The sequence below is a fragment of the Chelonia mydas genome, chromosome 8 (genome assembly GCF_015237465.2).
Source record: "Chelonia mydas isolate rCheMyd1 chromosome 8, rCheMyd1.pri.v2, whole genome shotgun sequence".
Classification (NCBI taxonomy): Eukaryota; Metazoa; Chordata; order Testudines; family Cheloniidae; genus Chelonia; species Chelonia mydas.
Genome location: NC_057854.1, coordinates 60,040,414 through 60,056,615, shown reverse-complemented (window position 1 = coordinate 60,056,615; position 16,202 = coordinate 60,040,414). Strand labels below are relative to the sequence as shown.

Genomic DNA, 16,202 nt, shown 5'->3' with positions numbered 1-16,202 from the left:
CTTGACGAGTCCCAGGGAAGAATAAAACTGTCTGTCCAATCTCTGGGCCTCTCCTTTTGTCCCTCCAGGCCCACAAACATGATACAGTTCTGTGGTGACCTAGAATCCTAGTTTCGACATCTCCAACCCAAAGAATATTTCCAACACACCTCTGAACAACATACTAACCCACGGAATCCTTCCTACCAACACTACAAAAAGAAGGATTCTGCATGGACTCCTCCTGAAGGTCGAAACAACAGACTGGACTTCTACATAGATTGCTTCTGTCGACGTGCACGGGCTGAATTTGTGGAAAAGCAGCATCACTTACCCCATAACCTCAGCCGTGCAGAACACAACGCCATCAACCACCTCAGGAACAACTATGACATCATAATCAAAAAGAATGACAAAGAAGGTGCTGTCGTCATCATGAATAAGTTGGAATATGAACAAGAGGCTGCTAGGCAGCTCTCTAACTCCACATTCTATAGGCCATTATCCTCTGATCCCACTGAGGATTACCAAAAAAAAACTACACCATCTGCTCAAGAAACTCCCTGAAAAAGCACAAGAACAGATCTGGGCAGATACATGCCTAGAACCCCGACCAGGGGTATTCTATCTGCTTCCTAAGATCCATAAACCTGGGAATCCTGGAAGCCCCATCATCTCAGGCATTGGCACCCTGACAGCAGGACTGGCTGGCTATGTGGACTATCTCCTCAGGCCCTACGCTACCAGCACTCCCAGCTATCTTCGAGACACCACTGACTTCCTGAGGAAACTACAATCCATCGGTAATCTTCCTGAAAACACCCTCCTGGCCACTATGGATGTAGAAGCCCTCTACACCAACATTCCACACAAAGATGGATTACAAGCTATCAGGAACAGTATCCCCGATAATGTCAAGGCAAACCCGGTGGCTGACCTTTGTGACTTTGTCCTCACCCACAACTATTTCACATTTGGGGACAATATATACCCTCAAGTCAGCAGCACTGCTATGGGTACCCGCATGCTAACATTTTTATGGCTGACTTAGAACAACGTTTCCTTAGCTCTCGTCCCCTAACACTCCTACTCTACTTGCGCTATATTGATGACATCTTCACCATCTGGACCCATGGAAAAGAAGCCCTTGAGGAATTGCACCATCATTTCAACTATTTCCGTCCCACCATCAACCTCAGCCTAGATCAATCCACACAAACGGTCCATTTCCTGAACATTACTGTGCTAATAAGTGATGGTCACATAACCACCACCCTATACCAGAAACCTACTGACTGCTATACTTCCCTACATGCCTCCAGCTTCCATCCAGGACACACCACACGATCCATTGTCTACAGCCAAGCTCTAAGTTACAACTGCATTTGCTCCAATCCCTCAGACAGAGACAAACACCTATAAGATCTCTACCAAGCATTTTTAAAACTACAATACCCACCTGCTGAAGTGAAGAAACAGATTGACAGAGCCAGAAGAGTACCCAGAAGTCACCTACTACAGCAAAGACCCAACAAAGAAAATAACAGAACGCCACTACCTGTCACCTTCAGCCCCCAACTAAAACCTCTCCAGCGCATCATTGAAGATCTACAACCTATCCTGAAAAATGATCCCTCACTCTCTCAGATCTTGGGAGACAGACCAGTCCTCGCTTACAGACAGCCCCCCAACCTCAAGCAAATACTCACCAGCAACCACACACCACACAACAAAAACACTAACCCAGGAACCTATCCTTGCAACAAAGCCCAATGCCAACTCTGCCACATTTATTCAAGTGACACCATCACAGTACCTAATCACATTAGCCACGCCATCAGGGGCTCGTTCACCTGCACATCTACCAATGTGATATATGCCATCATCTGCCAGCAATGCCCCTCTGCCGTGTACACTGGCCAAACTGGACAGTCCCTACACAAAAGAATAAATGGACACAAATCTGACATCAGGAATCATAACATTCAAAAACCAGTAGGAGAACACTTCAACCTCTCTGGCCACTCAGTAAAAGACTTAAGGGTGGCAATTTTGCAACAGAAAAGCTTCAAAAACAGACTCCAATGAGAAACTGCTGAGCTTGAATTAATATGTAAACTAGATACCATTAACTTGGGTTTGAATACAGACTGGCACTGGCTGGGTCATTACACATATTGAATCTATTTCCTTAAGTTAAGTATCCTCACACCTTCTTGTCAACTGTCTAAATGGGCCATCTTGATTATCACTACAAACGTTTTTTTTCTCCTGCTGCTAACAGATCATCTTAACTAATTAGCCTCTCACAGTTTGTATGGTAACTTCCAACTTGTGTGTGTGTGTGTGTGTGTGTGTGTGTGTGTGTGTTCCATTCTATCCATCCGATGAAGTGGGCTGTAGCCCACGAAAGCCTATGCTCTAATAAATTTGTTAGTCTCTAAGGTGCCACAAGTACGCCTGTTCTTTTTGCGGATACAGACTAACACGGCTGCTACTCTGAAACCTGTCCAATACTGTGGCTATTTGCTCTGAAGACTAAGATTCCCATCTGCATGAGGTGCTTTCACATGATTCTGATAAAACCTGAGAACGGCAAAGTCCGTTGGACACTCCTATTTACTCTCAAGCACTTTGGGGCAGAGACTGTATTTTCATTTATAGCAGGGATGGGCAAACTGCAGCCCGCAAGCCGTTTTAAGCTGGCCTGAGAGCTCCCACTGGGGAGTGGGGTCTGGAGCTTGCCCTGCTCTAGCTCTCCAGCTGTGGCGCTGGGTCTGGGGGGGAGAGGGGGCGCACATTGCGGCTCGGCCCCGCTCCAGCACTCCAGCCGGAGCACAGGGTCAGGGGCTGCACCATACAACTCCTGGAAGACGTGGCATGGGCCCGCTCCGGCTCCTTGGTGCTCCAATGGGAGCTGCTGGGGTAGTGCCTGCGGATGAGGCAGCCTGCAAAGCCGCCTATCTGAGCCGGAGCAGGGACATGCCACTGCTTCCAGGAGACACTTGCTCGGAGCCTGCACCCCTGAGCCTCTCTCCACACCCCAACCCCAGTCCTGATCCCCCTCCCACTCGTCAAACCCCTCGATTCCAGCCTGGAGAACCCTCCTGTACCCCAAACCTCTCATCCTCAGCCCCACCCCAGAGCCCGCACCTCCAGCTGGAACCTACATCCTTCCCACACCCTGGTCCCAGCCCTGATCCCGCTCTTGGTCCCAGCCCAGAGTACCCTACTACGCTCCAAACTGCTCATTCCCAGCCCCACCCCAGAGCCCGCACCTCCAACCAGAGCCCTCACGCCCCCACCTCCCCAATCCCAATTTTGTGAGCATTCATGGCCTGCCATACAATTTCTACTCCCTGATGTGGCCCTGAGGCCAAAAAGTTTGCCCACCCCTGATTTACACAAACAAAAAACGTTGCAATATATTACTTTTTGTGAATTGATGGTTCACACGCCAGAATATAAAAATGGTCTGCTATAGTTTTCTCTTCCGAGTTATATAGAAGCAGTTCGTTTAGGTTTACATTTGAAAGGCAACACTGTCCAATAGATAGGCAAACGTACAATCCCCAGCTCCACCCAATGCCCTGTCCTATAACCTTGAGCAAGACCCTATTTGCCCTCTACTCTTTGTCTGACTTTTGTATTTAAACTGTACGCTCTTCGGAGCAGGGCCTGTCTTATACATTTTTGTGCTAGGCATTTTATAATGCTAAACTGATCTAAGTTGAGGTTTCTAGGCATTCCTTTCATCCAAGTCAGAAGTAGTACCAAAAGAACTTTGTTGTACCTTTTCTAGTCTCCTCTTTCGAGTTAAGCCATCTGGCACATAAAATTGTATATAAAGAAATTTAAATGAAGAAAAAGAATTTTCACTAGGCTTTTTAAAAAGATACCCAAAACCTATACTATGGGCCTGACCTATGTAACCACGCACCTTTATATACCATTCTGCCACCTCAATGATTTTTTCTCCTGTTTCTATGGTTAAACTTGACTAATGCAGGACAAAAAATGCTACACTTACAAAACAGGTTACCATTATGTCCACACTAGGTAACTTACAGAACACAGTTCACCACACACTAGAGAGACTGGACTGAGGTTATACCTGTACAGAGAATAATGACCAGTCTGTTATGTAGAGATCGCATGCCAACTGTGCTTAATTTCAGTGAGAAGACAGCAAAACATCTATTGTTTAATGGCCCATTCTTTCAGTCTCCCTTCCCCGTCGTCACAACCCATTTTACAATATAAAAATCTTGTGTCACCCACGTGCAAATAGTTTTGTAAGTGGCTATTCCTTTTCTAGCATTAAACACTAACTTCAGTGGCGGATTTAGAGATAGTCAGGCCCAGTGTGCAGCTTCATTTTCAGGGGCCCCCGTCAGGACCCAGCCAAGGAGAAGAACAGTCTCTTATCTCCCCCACCCCCATTTTTCCATTTTTTTTTCCCTTTCATCCTCCTTCTATATTATAAGTAATGGGAAGTAAATGAACATAAAGTGAGGTACCTTGATTGGGGCAAGGGGTGGGTGCAGGAGGGAGTGCGGGGGGGCAGGCTCTGGGAGGAAGTTTGGGTGCTGGGTGTGCGCTCTAGGCTGGGACAGGGGATTGGAGTGTGGGGTCAGGCTCTGGGCTGGGGCAGAGGTGCGGGAGCTAGGCAGTGCTTACCTCGGGCAGCGCAGCTCCCAAAGCGACCAGCACACGCTGCCCCCACAGCTTCCATGGGCCGCGGTTCCCGGCCCATGGGAGCTGCAGAGTCAGCGCTTGGGATGGGAGCAGTGCATGTAGAAACACCCCCTCCCCCCACAGGGGCTGCAGGGACATGCTGGCTGCTTCCGGGAGCAAAGCGGCGCAGAGGAAGGAAGGGATGCAGAGCAAGCAGGGAGCCGCCTTAGCCCTGCTGCTGGCACATCTCTGCGCGCTCCTTGAGGGGAGGGGGACAGTGGGTCTCTGTGCGCTGCCTAGGATGGGGGCAGTGCGCCAAGCCACCTCCCACCTACCCCCCTCACCAGGGGCGTGCAGAGACGAGTCAGCAGCCGGCCGCTTCCGGGAGCGGCGTGGGGCCACCGGCTATGGCATGCAGGCAGCCTGCCTGCCTGAGCCATGCTGCACCGCCGCCTGGGACTCAGAGGCAGGTTGTCAGATATTTGTCCTGCATTTTGAGGGGCCCCCTGTCATTGGGGGTCCTGTGAAACATTTGTTTCGTGGAAAATCCATTCCTGACTAATTTTAAAAGAAATCTGAGGAAGGTGCTACAATTTACCCATTTGTTTGAAATAGGTAAAAATATTATACCAAACAAAATCCCACCAAATGCTTCTGTCACACAGTTTTAAGTACCTGCAAGCAGCTAATGGGTTAATTTACCTACATTCAATCCACTCACATGCGCGAGATCTTGCATAGGGCACAATTCTAATTTTAAAACTCAACTTTAAAAAAAGCTTGTATTGCCCTCTGGGTTGAAGCTAACAATTTTATAAAAATGTGATGAGGATGGATTTGTATCCTTTTGATTATATTTCTGAAAATCCTGCATAATTGTTTGTTTTGCGGAAGAGAGGCTAACAGCATAGTCATGTCTAATTGCTTTTGCACTGCTGGGGAGCACTACAGCTTGCCTTTTTGATAGGCAGCAACAGCGTGAGAGCTTGCATCATGCTGGGTGGCCTCTTCTGGGGAGCAATGCCTGGAAGCAGTAGTTTTAATTTAATTTGTGGATTTTTAAAATCACATATTCCATGAAAACTAAATTACACATATTTACATTTCTACACCACTACAGTCCTAAATCCTACTGATGGCAATACTTCAATTCAGACAGGCATCTAGTCTCTGTTTTGGTACCGAGAAACATTGTGTTCTCTTATTTCCTCTGAATACTTCCTTTTAATTATTTGACCAGCATCTCATGATTTACTCATAAAGGTGCACCTCAATTATCCAAATCTTCCATGCAAAGTCTGTGTGTGCCCATGATATTGCACCTCTTCCCCTAGCCTCACTGACCCCTCACTTGCCAGCCTTAGAGAATCCAGTAGCTCCTCTCTTGACCTTCTTTATCCCACCACATAATAATCCATCGGGGAGACATTGCAATGCCATACTTACTGGATCTTCAGATAACCTTTGTTAGCTGGATTTTGATGAATTGAGATTCTACTATATTACAAAGTTGGGGATATTTTTTGGAGGGAAGGGCAACAAAATCCTTTGATTATTTAAATCTTAACTTAGTCAAGTCTCAGTTCTTGATCATCAAACTCAAACTGGTCTAAAAATGCTTCCGAATGAAGTGGAGTTCAGCCAATATTCAGATTCTCCCAGAATAACTGTCAGAAGTGTGGTTTACCTACCCGTTCATGTTTATCCTAAAGTGATTTCTTTTTCCCTGTATAGACTGTATAATGTACTAACTTCATTTTGAAAACATTACCTGTGGACCAAAATCTCTATTTGGGTAACTTTAGTCTTTGATAGATAGTCAAACGAATATCACAACTGGACTTTCAATCATCACTAACTTCCAAAAAAATCGTTAAAAATATGGGTATCTGAAAACTGGACGCTAGCCTGTTAGCACTGGAAAAATCATTTTTAAAAGAATTTAGAAGTTTTAAAAAGAAGGCTTCCTTTCCTACAAACTAGGATTTCTTAAGTGTAGAATGTATATATTTGGCAACACTACAGAGGTTTACAGTTTAGTTTGCTTTTAGCAAAATAGCCCAAATTGACTAAAACCTAGTTAGCCAACAGGACTGGTGTACAACCAGTTCAACTGATCAAGTGTCTCATTATCAAGGACATGTAGACAAATCTGATGTGGACAAATCCATGCCTTCTGGCAAAGGTTCCCAAGGGAGAGGAGTGTTAATGATGGTTGTAGTTGAATATGACCTTCAGTGACCGCCTCCATACCAGCAGTCAAAATAACGAACAGATTATCTATGCTTCACAAGCTGTGATTTCCAAAGGAAAACAGAAGTATTAAGCCACAGCTTCCTAGAATCTGGGAAAGGCAAAAAGTAGAATCTGTTACACCCACTATGAAAATAAACATGCAGGTCCAATCTGCCTGTAGAAAAATTGAAAACCGTGTCTCAGATCAAGATGGGCAAACTACAGCCTGGGGGCCACATCTAGCCTTCCATCCAGCCCTCGAGCTCCTGCTGGGAATTGGGGTCTGGGGCTTGCCCTGCTCCAGCTGGGGAGAGGGGTCCGTGGCTGCTCCGTGCGCACATACCAAGGCTCCCGGAAGCAGCAGCATGTCCCCCTCTGGCTCCTACGCTTAGGGGCAGCCAGGGGGCTGCACGCACTGCCCCCACCCCAAGAGCCACCGCCACAGCTCCCATTGGCCAGAAACTGTGGCTAATGGGAGCTGCAGGGGCAGCACCTGTGGACAGGGCAGCGTGCAGAGCCACTTCGCCACACCTTCGCATAGGAGCCAGAGGCGGGACATGCCACTTCTTCCAGGAGCTGCTTCAGGTAAGCGCCACCTGGAGCCTGCATCCAACCCTCTCCCATGCCCTGACCCCCTGCCCCAGCCCAGAGCCCCCTCCTGCACCCTAAACTCCTCATTTATGACCCCACCGCAGAGTCCACACCCCAGCCAGAGCCCTCACCCACAATGCCCTGACCCCCCTCCCACCCTCTGAACCCCTTGGTCACAGCCTAGAGCACCCTCCTACACCCCAAATCCCTCATCCCCAGCCTCACCTGAGAGCCTGCACCTCCAGCCAGAGCCTTTCTCCCACACCCTAACCCCCTGCCCCAGCCCCTTCCCACACCCTGAACTCCTCATTTCTGACCCCACCCCAGAGCTCACACCCCCCAGACACAGCCCGCACCCCAACCCCAATTTTGTGAGCATTCATGGCCCACATACAATTTTCATATCAAGATGTGGCCCTTGGGCCAAAAGGTTTGCCCACCCCTGTCTCAGGTGGTGGTACTGATAAGGAGACACAGTTTAGACCCTTGCCATTCCAGTTATTGCGACTGCTACATTTGAAAGAGAAGATTATTTGATACAGGATTATACAATTTACCAATACACCTATGTGAAGGGAAGGAGAAAACCCAGGACACAGGAGAAGAAAAATATAGTGGCATGGAAGTCAGCTGTAAGTAAAATCTTAGGTCACTCTGACTAAGCCTCATCTTTGTCCTGGAGAAGTAAGTGACAAAGTTATATATTGTGGCAAAGTTCCTCCTCTATCTTGGTGGGTCTTGCGCTTATTGGCAGATTTGTTCACCTTGGAGCTTCACAGCAGCCCTCAGTTTGGCCGTTTTCGTGAACCCACAGTCCAGGTCAACTCCTCCTGTGTCTGACCAGGAGTTGGGAGGTTTGTGGGGAACCCGGACCTGCCCTCTACTCCGGGTTCCAGCCCAGGGCCCTGTGGAATGCAGCTGTCTAGAATGCCTCCTAGGACAGCTGTGCGACAGCTACAACTCCCTGGGTTGCTTCCCCATGGCCTCCTCCCAACACCTTTATTCTCACCATAGGACCTTCCTCCTGGTGTCTGATAATGCTTGTACTCCTCAGTCCTCCAAACTCCAACAGTACACATTCTCACTCTCAGCTCCTAGTGCCTCTTGCTCCCAGCTCCTCACATGCGCACCACAAACTGAAGTGAGCTCCTTTTTAAACTAAGGTGCCCTGATTAGCCTGCCTTAATTGATTCTAGCAGCTTCTTGATTGGTTGCAGGTGTTCTAATCAGCCTGTCTGTCTTAATTGTCTCCAGAAGGTTCCTGATTGTTCTGGAACCTTCCCTGTTACCTTATCCAGGGAAAAGGGACCTACTTAACCTGGGGCTAATATACCTGCCTTCTATTACTCTCCTCTAGCCATCTGGCCCGACCCTGTCACAATACACGTATAGTAAATACAGAGCATGACCTCACCAAGGGAAAAGCAAAAGCCAACTTTATTGTACATGCAAATCACAAGCAACTTCTCAGTACTCCAATATTCCAAGATGAGTCATTGGACAGCTCGTTTGTGCTGACCTTTACAACCATGTCAAGCTGCGGAGACAGCTAAGGGCTTCATGTTTTCTAGTTACAGCAATACTATTAGTCCAGAATTGAGTTTCATTATGTCTAATGCAAGGTAAAGGTCACACTATTGTTTAGGTTTTCACTAGATGGCACTAGCTTGGCTTTTAACTGAGCATCCTTCCTTTAACAAGGTCAGAATAAAAAAGCATCAGGTATATTTTATTTGTGTCCATTTTAAACAAGTATGTTTGTACTCTTAATAGTACAGGTTAAAAATGTGGGCAATTTTTCCTCAGCATTCACTGGGAGAACAAATGCCAGCTATCATCCAACACTGTATACATGATATAGGAGTAGGTCTACCAATATGATCATCTTCCATATTCACGTTTCCACTGACCCTACCCTAGTTACCCTGACAGAGAGCATTCCCATTTTAAAATGAAAAAAATAATAATAAAACCAGTACATGAGATTATGGCTTGCAGTGAAACCTATAGATAGGATGGAAGGTCATGTGTTTCTAAGACACAATGAAGATGCCGTCCAGTTTGCAGTATAAACTGCTGGGTAACTAAATAGCATAATGATAATACCAGTAGTTCATTGGTTCATCAATTATAACCATCCCAGGAAAATGGGGAGATGTGGCAGGTAAGAGAAAGGATCACTCCTGAGGAAGTTCTGTTACTGTAACCAGTTCAACTACAGAAATAATGAACTTCATGGTTTAGCAATAAAAATTTGTTACAGTAAGTTAGTTCTTTCTAGAGTTAGTTCTTTCTAGGCATTCCAACTTCCCTACTCCAAGAAAGAACAGCTAGCAGCACAGATTATTTTAGCTGACATTACTTCAAAAAACCCCACTATTCACAATCGATTTTGTCACAAATTTTGAATTCCAATGGGACTTCCAACACCACTTACAAAGCAGCAGTTAAAATGTAGTTTTGTTTGTTTGTAGAAAAATGCAAGCACCAGAGTCTCTCAAATATCCAGAGAGCAGTTTCAATATATTCATACTTGATAGTTTTGAGAATTTCATACAAATCAATGCAAACCAGTTACAGTAGGAAGATGAGAGCAGGTGGGAGACACAAACTAAGAGAAACTCATAGTTCGTAATAGTAAGAAGCCTATGAGAAAACTGGACAACTGTGTATGGATTACAAGCAGCACAGAAAAGGTAGGATTTTAAGCTGCATTTCTAAAATGTCAGAGGTGGGCAGATTACTACAGATAGCTGGGTTCCACATTATGGCCCAGGAACAACCAGAGTTCTGTCAACACCTTTACAGCTGACTGTGAAATGAAAATTGCTGGGAACTAATACCACCGGGGGTAGAAAAAGAAAGGTGTTGGTATCAAAGTGGTTCACAGAATGAAAAAGTTTGAGAATCTGAAGAGAAGGAACTGAGGAAATTCTATTTGGCTGCATCAAGGATTAAAGAACAAAACCATGAGGAGTGTGCCCAACTCACCAGCTTAGCACTTGATAAATCAAGGTTAGAACATGTGGTCAACAGTGTCCAACACCCAGTTGTGCTCAGAGAATCAACAGGAGGAACAGTCTTCCCCAAGGTAGTCAGTGATCTCCTCCATTCCAAAAACAAATGATGTAGAAGCCAGAATGGAAACAATCAAGGATGCAATGAGTGAAGAGAATCATCTACCTTGCCGCAGTATGCTTTACATCAGATTTCAGCATTTTTCCCAGAAGTGAGGACTGACCAAGTATTCTAATGCATATTCATTACTTTTTCATTCAACTTGTTGGGAGCAAATTACTGCATTAGTTTTTTTTAAATGTGCAGAATATGTTTCAAGTCCCTGACAGTCTGATTTCTTCCAGTACTGTGTCAAAAATAGAAGAAACAGGACTGAAAAGAAAGTGTGAAACTCAAAAGAAGTGGGAAACTTGATACCATGGACAGGTTGTCTGACTGTGGGTATTGTTACAATCTCCTTCAAACCATGCCAATCACTTAAGTGAAATCAAGCTTGGAGAGAGATGCATATAGTAATATTTCTGCACCACTTAAGTAACAATTCTTTCCTCTGTGTCCATAACAGAAAGCCAAGACTCCACCACAACTGTCAGAGTCAGCTTCATTTACTAATGAAAAGACTGACATTTCTGGTGGAAAATAAGTTTCTAAAAGTAGCACAGAACTTGATTTTTAGATGGAGTAATTCTAAAATGGCAGATGAGATTTTATTGTTTCTCATGGCACTATAAAGATGTTATGCATAGTCCCATAACATTTTAAGAAACTGGATTATTATTATTCTAAAAGGTTCTAGATCATATTAAAGAACCAGTTTTAGTTTCATAATTAGTTTTTTTTGTCTGTTTGTTTTGTTTTTTTAAACAGTGAAACTTTTTTCTTCAATGGAAGAGCTTGATGGGGAAAAAATTAAAGGAATCCAATTTAGCAACTTCTATATAAAATTTCAGTTCAAAGTATCTTAAAACTATAGATCCTATGTTGAATTTGTAAGGTGGGGTTATCGGGCGGGGGGGAAGGGGGGAAATCCCTGAAACTTTTGGATGCAGAACTTCGATATGAAGCCATGCAAAGCTATTTCTAGAGTCACTTTCCTGACTAATTGCACTTTAAGATATTTTTAATTTTAATTAAGCCTAGTTTAGCTAAAGCTTTGAACAACATAATAGAAACTTTCATTTTTTTCCCACAGGACAACATGCAGGCCAAGTGTTTGCCAAGTCACAACATGATTATTTGAAACAGACATTACACCCTGAAAATCTGTGTTTAGTAACCTAGCGCTGCTAGTCCCTTCACTGGAGCTAGCCTAACAAGCACCACTGTAACACAAGGCCTTTGATTCAAGCAGCCACATTCTTCCCCTTAATTCTACACACCAGTGCATTTTGAATTCATCTAAAAGGCAGACTTTTGGCACCAAATGGATTCATTATTTAACTATTAAAAAATGAACTGGGTGCCAGTATTTTCAGATTAGAGGAGGGCAATGGCAAGACAGTTTTTATTAGACAAAGGAAAAAGTTCAAATAAGAACCAATCAGTTTTGAAACATTTACATTCTAGGCATTATTTTATGTTCAAATTAGGAGCGCACAGTAGCAATAGGTGCACAGATTGGGAAGAATGCTTAGTGCTTTCTATTCAGATATATATAGGTATACAGATAGTTCAGTGGCTTGAGCATTGGCCTGCTAAACCCAGGGTTGTGAGCTCAATCCTTGAGGGGACCATTTAGGGATGTGGGGCAAAAATTGGGGATTGCTCCTGCTTTGAGGAGGGGGTTGGACTAGATGACCTCCTGAGGTCCCTTCCAACCCTGATATTCTATGATATGCTACATGATAAAAGTCTTTATGAGGCCTTTATGTTAGTTTTGTAGCATCTATCCTACTTATAAGCAGATCAAAACAGCGTTTGTTTGAAAATGTTCAACCACCGTCCATATAAGCAGATAACTTAAGACCAACATGAAATAAAAGTCTGGTTGAGGGTCTCTGCTTTCTCATCTGTACGTATAGCAATCCACATTAAAAAAAGATAAATCAAGTCATGTGATAGAAATGGTCATCAATCTCACCAGGCTAGATGGAGGAAAAAGCTTAGACAATACTGCAGAGGTCAATGAACTCTAACATAACTAAATTAAACCCAAACAGAAAGTTGGATGTGAGGCAATATTCCAAGTCTACAGTTCAAAGTTTTGCTGACATGTTACACCGCTAACCAACATAGCTATGCTAGCAAAAACCTTAGGGCAGACACCGTTAGACAAAAAAGACCTTTTGCTGGTAGAAGCTCATTTCATTATAGGAACCAGGATAAGCAATACTGACAAAAGAATTATTGATGATATCATCTGCATCTCCCGTAGGAGCGTTTGCCGGTATAGCTATACTGGAAAACCCTTTCTAATGTAGGCAAAGTGTTAGCCTCTACCCAAGGTTATAAACATCTTAAAAAAAGAAAAGAAGGAAGGGAAAGAAAGAGAAAGAGCTCTTCAATTTATACACAGAACCAGTGCATTCCCCAGATTTTAAATCAGGCATTGACTTCTCATTAATGCTGCTAACAAACAGACAACCTTGTTGAGAGGCACAGGCAAAGTAAACCTGAAGCATTTATATATGCTGTCAGTGAGGCATACTACATTTCAGAAACGCTTTTTAACTTACCGTTACAGACTTCAAAGTCATTCCATGGTAGGTTCCCATAGTGTCAATTTTGAAGCCTTCCGTCTCTGTAAAGTAAAAGAGCGTCTTGTAAGTCATTCCACATGCAAGCATCAGAATAAAGCCCATGTTTAAACTGGCAGGATAGGGGAAATTCCTTTCCAGTCGCTTTTGGGAGGAAAAATGCCTTCCTGCTGGTGCAGTATTTTAAGCCCTGTATACACACTAACTTTTAACTACACCAGTCACAGTCACTATCCTGGTTGGCTCTAAATATGGCCTAGGTGAAATCCTGGTCTCATTGAGGTCCCAAGGAGTTTAGTCATAAACTTCAATGAAGGCCAGGAATGCTCTCTTTATGTTTAACAATGGTTAAAAATATGGATAGTAATCATGGATAGCTCAGAGTGTTTTGCTTTAGGCAGATGACTACTTTTGCATATTTGTTTTCCTGTAACCAGTTTTCCTATATGGAGTTCAGAATACTTTACTGCTACATGGACAACACTCCTCTACCCATGCTTGTGTATCCAGTTTGACTGGTCTTTCTTTCTCTCATCTCTTTGCAATATTGCAACAGTGCACTGCTCTATGTGTTGCTGGTGCTGCTCTAAATACACATCCTCATACACTAATCTGGGCTAGATTAAGATGGGACAGTGGCTCAGAATATGAACTGAGAATAAGACTTGTGATTGCACTATTTGGCCCTTAAATTTGGTTCTGATATCCCAACATGCATGTTAGTTTTACAACTCAACTTCCTTGAATACTCAAAGGAAGCCTGATGGAGAATTTTAAAAACTGGGATTTTAGTACAATAGCAAAATAAATATAAATTCACTCAAGCATGTTCACCTTTAATACAATAAAAGTAGTCAATTTTAAATACAGATTCTAACAGAGGCAGAAGACCCAATTATGCAACTAAAAGCAGCACTACTAACATAGTCTCATGATCCACATTATACACACCGCAGATGTGTAGGCAGATAAAATTAGTTTTATAAACACACACACACACACACCCCCAAAACCACCATAAACCAAGAAATGTGTTAAAGATTAGACATTTATTTGAACACAATAGTAACTGTGGTTACACTAATAGCATAAACGTGTTAATGACTAATCAATCCTTATTCTTCAGGGCATAAACTGATCTCCAGTAAGATTAGGATGAAGTTTTCCCTACCACTCCTCACTGGATACATTGTGGAGGAAGCGGGGTGGGGTAACAACATCCTCTGGAGTATGTGGCAGTAACCACTGTTAGAAAACTGTAACAAACTGTTAGTCAAATATACATACTAACTACAGACATTATTATAAAAAGAAAATATCAAGGAATGTTTGCATTTTGTAGGTCTCTACTGATGCAGCATTTCAGAACTTAGCTGAAACAGCTTCAGGATTGTATAAACCATGAAACCTGGTTTATCTCTCTTATTTGTAAAACCTTGGTCTCTGTAAACAGCAGAGTAAAGCAGAGTGTCAAGCTCCAGCTGTACCGCCTCTCCCGCAACAAGAAAAAACCCAAGGTCATAAAAAACAGATCAGTAAAGAGGATAACTATTATAAGGCAAGAACTGGATAGAGCCAGTGGGGAGGATAGTAAAGAATAGATGACAGAAGCAGATATAAAAGTAAGTTTTAGCAGGATAAGCAAAAATGTCTTAGTTTAGGTTAGTTATTGTGATTAATACACTCAGACTTCAAGGTCAGAAGGGACCATCATGATCATCTAGCCTGATCTCCTGCACATTGCAGATCACAGAACCTCGCCCATCCACTCCTGTCATAGACCCATAACCTCTGGCTGAGTTACCGAAGTCCTTAAAGCATGATTTAAAGACTTCAAATTACAGAGAATTCGCCCTCTACACTAGTTTAAACTTGTGCCCCATGCCGGAGTGGAAGGCAAAAAACACCCAGGGTCTCTGCCAATGTAACTCGGGGGGGAATGTCTTCCTGACCCCAAATATGGTGATCAGTTAGACTCTGAGCATGTGGGCACCACCCACCAGACACACACCTGGGAAAGAATTCGCTGTAGTAACTGCGGGCCCTCCTCATCTAGCGTCCCAATACCGGCCATTGCAGATATTTGGTGCTAGCAGTCGCAGATCAGCTACATGCCATTGCAGGCACTCTCATCATTCCATCCCCTCCATGCATGAGAATGTTTTAATTAGATAGGTACACAGATGAGGTAACTTGGTAAACAGATTCTGCACAAAGCTACAGAACAAGGGCTAAAAGATATGTGATTGACAACAAGAATGTGTAGAAGACAGGGAAAAACAGAAACCAGAGATTTGAAAAAAGTTCCTCTATCCCTAGGAGACAGAAGTTGATTGATTATCTTTCTTGCCTTATCTGGTTTTGCATGTATGTGTCATTCATAGGTGATAATAGTATTGTCTTAAAATGTACAAAATAAAGGCTAAAATAAACTGTTTATGCCTAAATTGAAGTGGATCTCATTTTTCACCCAACCCCACCGATATGAGAAACCTAACTAGCTGGATCATTGTCTATTATGGTATAACAATTCCCATGTTGTAGCCTAACAGATGGTTCAATAACCCAGCATGTGTCAAATTTTTTTATACTGTGGACTTCAGAAATCTCAGACCACCTTCCCTCTCAGCCTCACTCTGCAGCAAACACCATGTCTGGTTCCATTTAAAAGGGCTAGGTCCAAAAGTGAAAATAAGCCAGTATATTGATGTGAGTTTTTCGGTCTGATTACATTCCACCACTACAATTTGTATGCATGTTCTTTATTTCCACTCTCTATGTAGATTTTACATTTTTAGTACCCAAAATTTTCTCTCATTGCTTACAAGCCCCACTGTTCTAACCATTCCAGGTCAATCTACAGTTTGTTTCTGTGTCCCTTTTGTTTGCTATTCATCCAGTGTTGAGCCCTCAGTAAATCTGATCATGGTTGAATTTACATCAAAGTAATAGTGACAAAAAAAAAAAAGACTTAACAGACTTTAGTTCCTGGGAAGGAACCCAAAC

The 16,202-nt window shown here is 43.5% G+C and overlaps 1 protein-coding gene across 2 annotated transcripts in view; it reads right to left on the bottom strand.

Moving 5' to 3' along the window:
• CDC73 (cell division cycle 73) overlaps positions 1–16,202 on the bottom strand; it is a 163,360-nt gene that overhangs the window by 103,079 nt on the left and 44,079 nt on the right. For both annotated transcript variants that reach the window (XR_006292582.1, XM_037907849.2), the window contains exon 10: positions 13,176–13,240. Coding sequence is in view for 1 of the 2 variants with exons in the window: in XM_037907849.2 (XP_037763777.1) it covers positions 13,176–13,240 (65 nt within the window). In the remaining variant the exon portion in view is untranslated. The remainder of the gene's footprint in view (positions 1–13,175; positions 13,241–16,202) is intronic.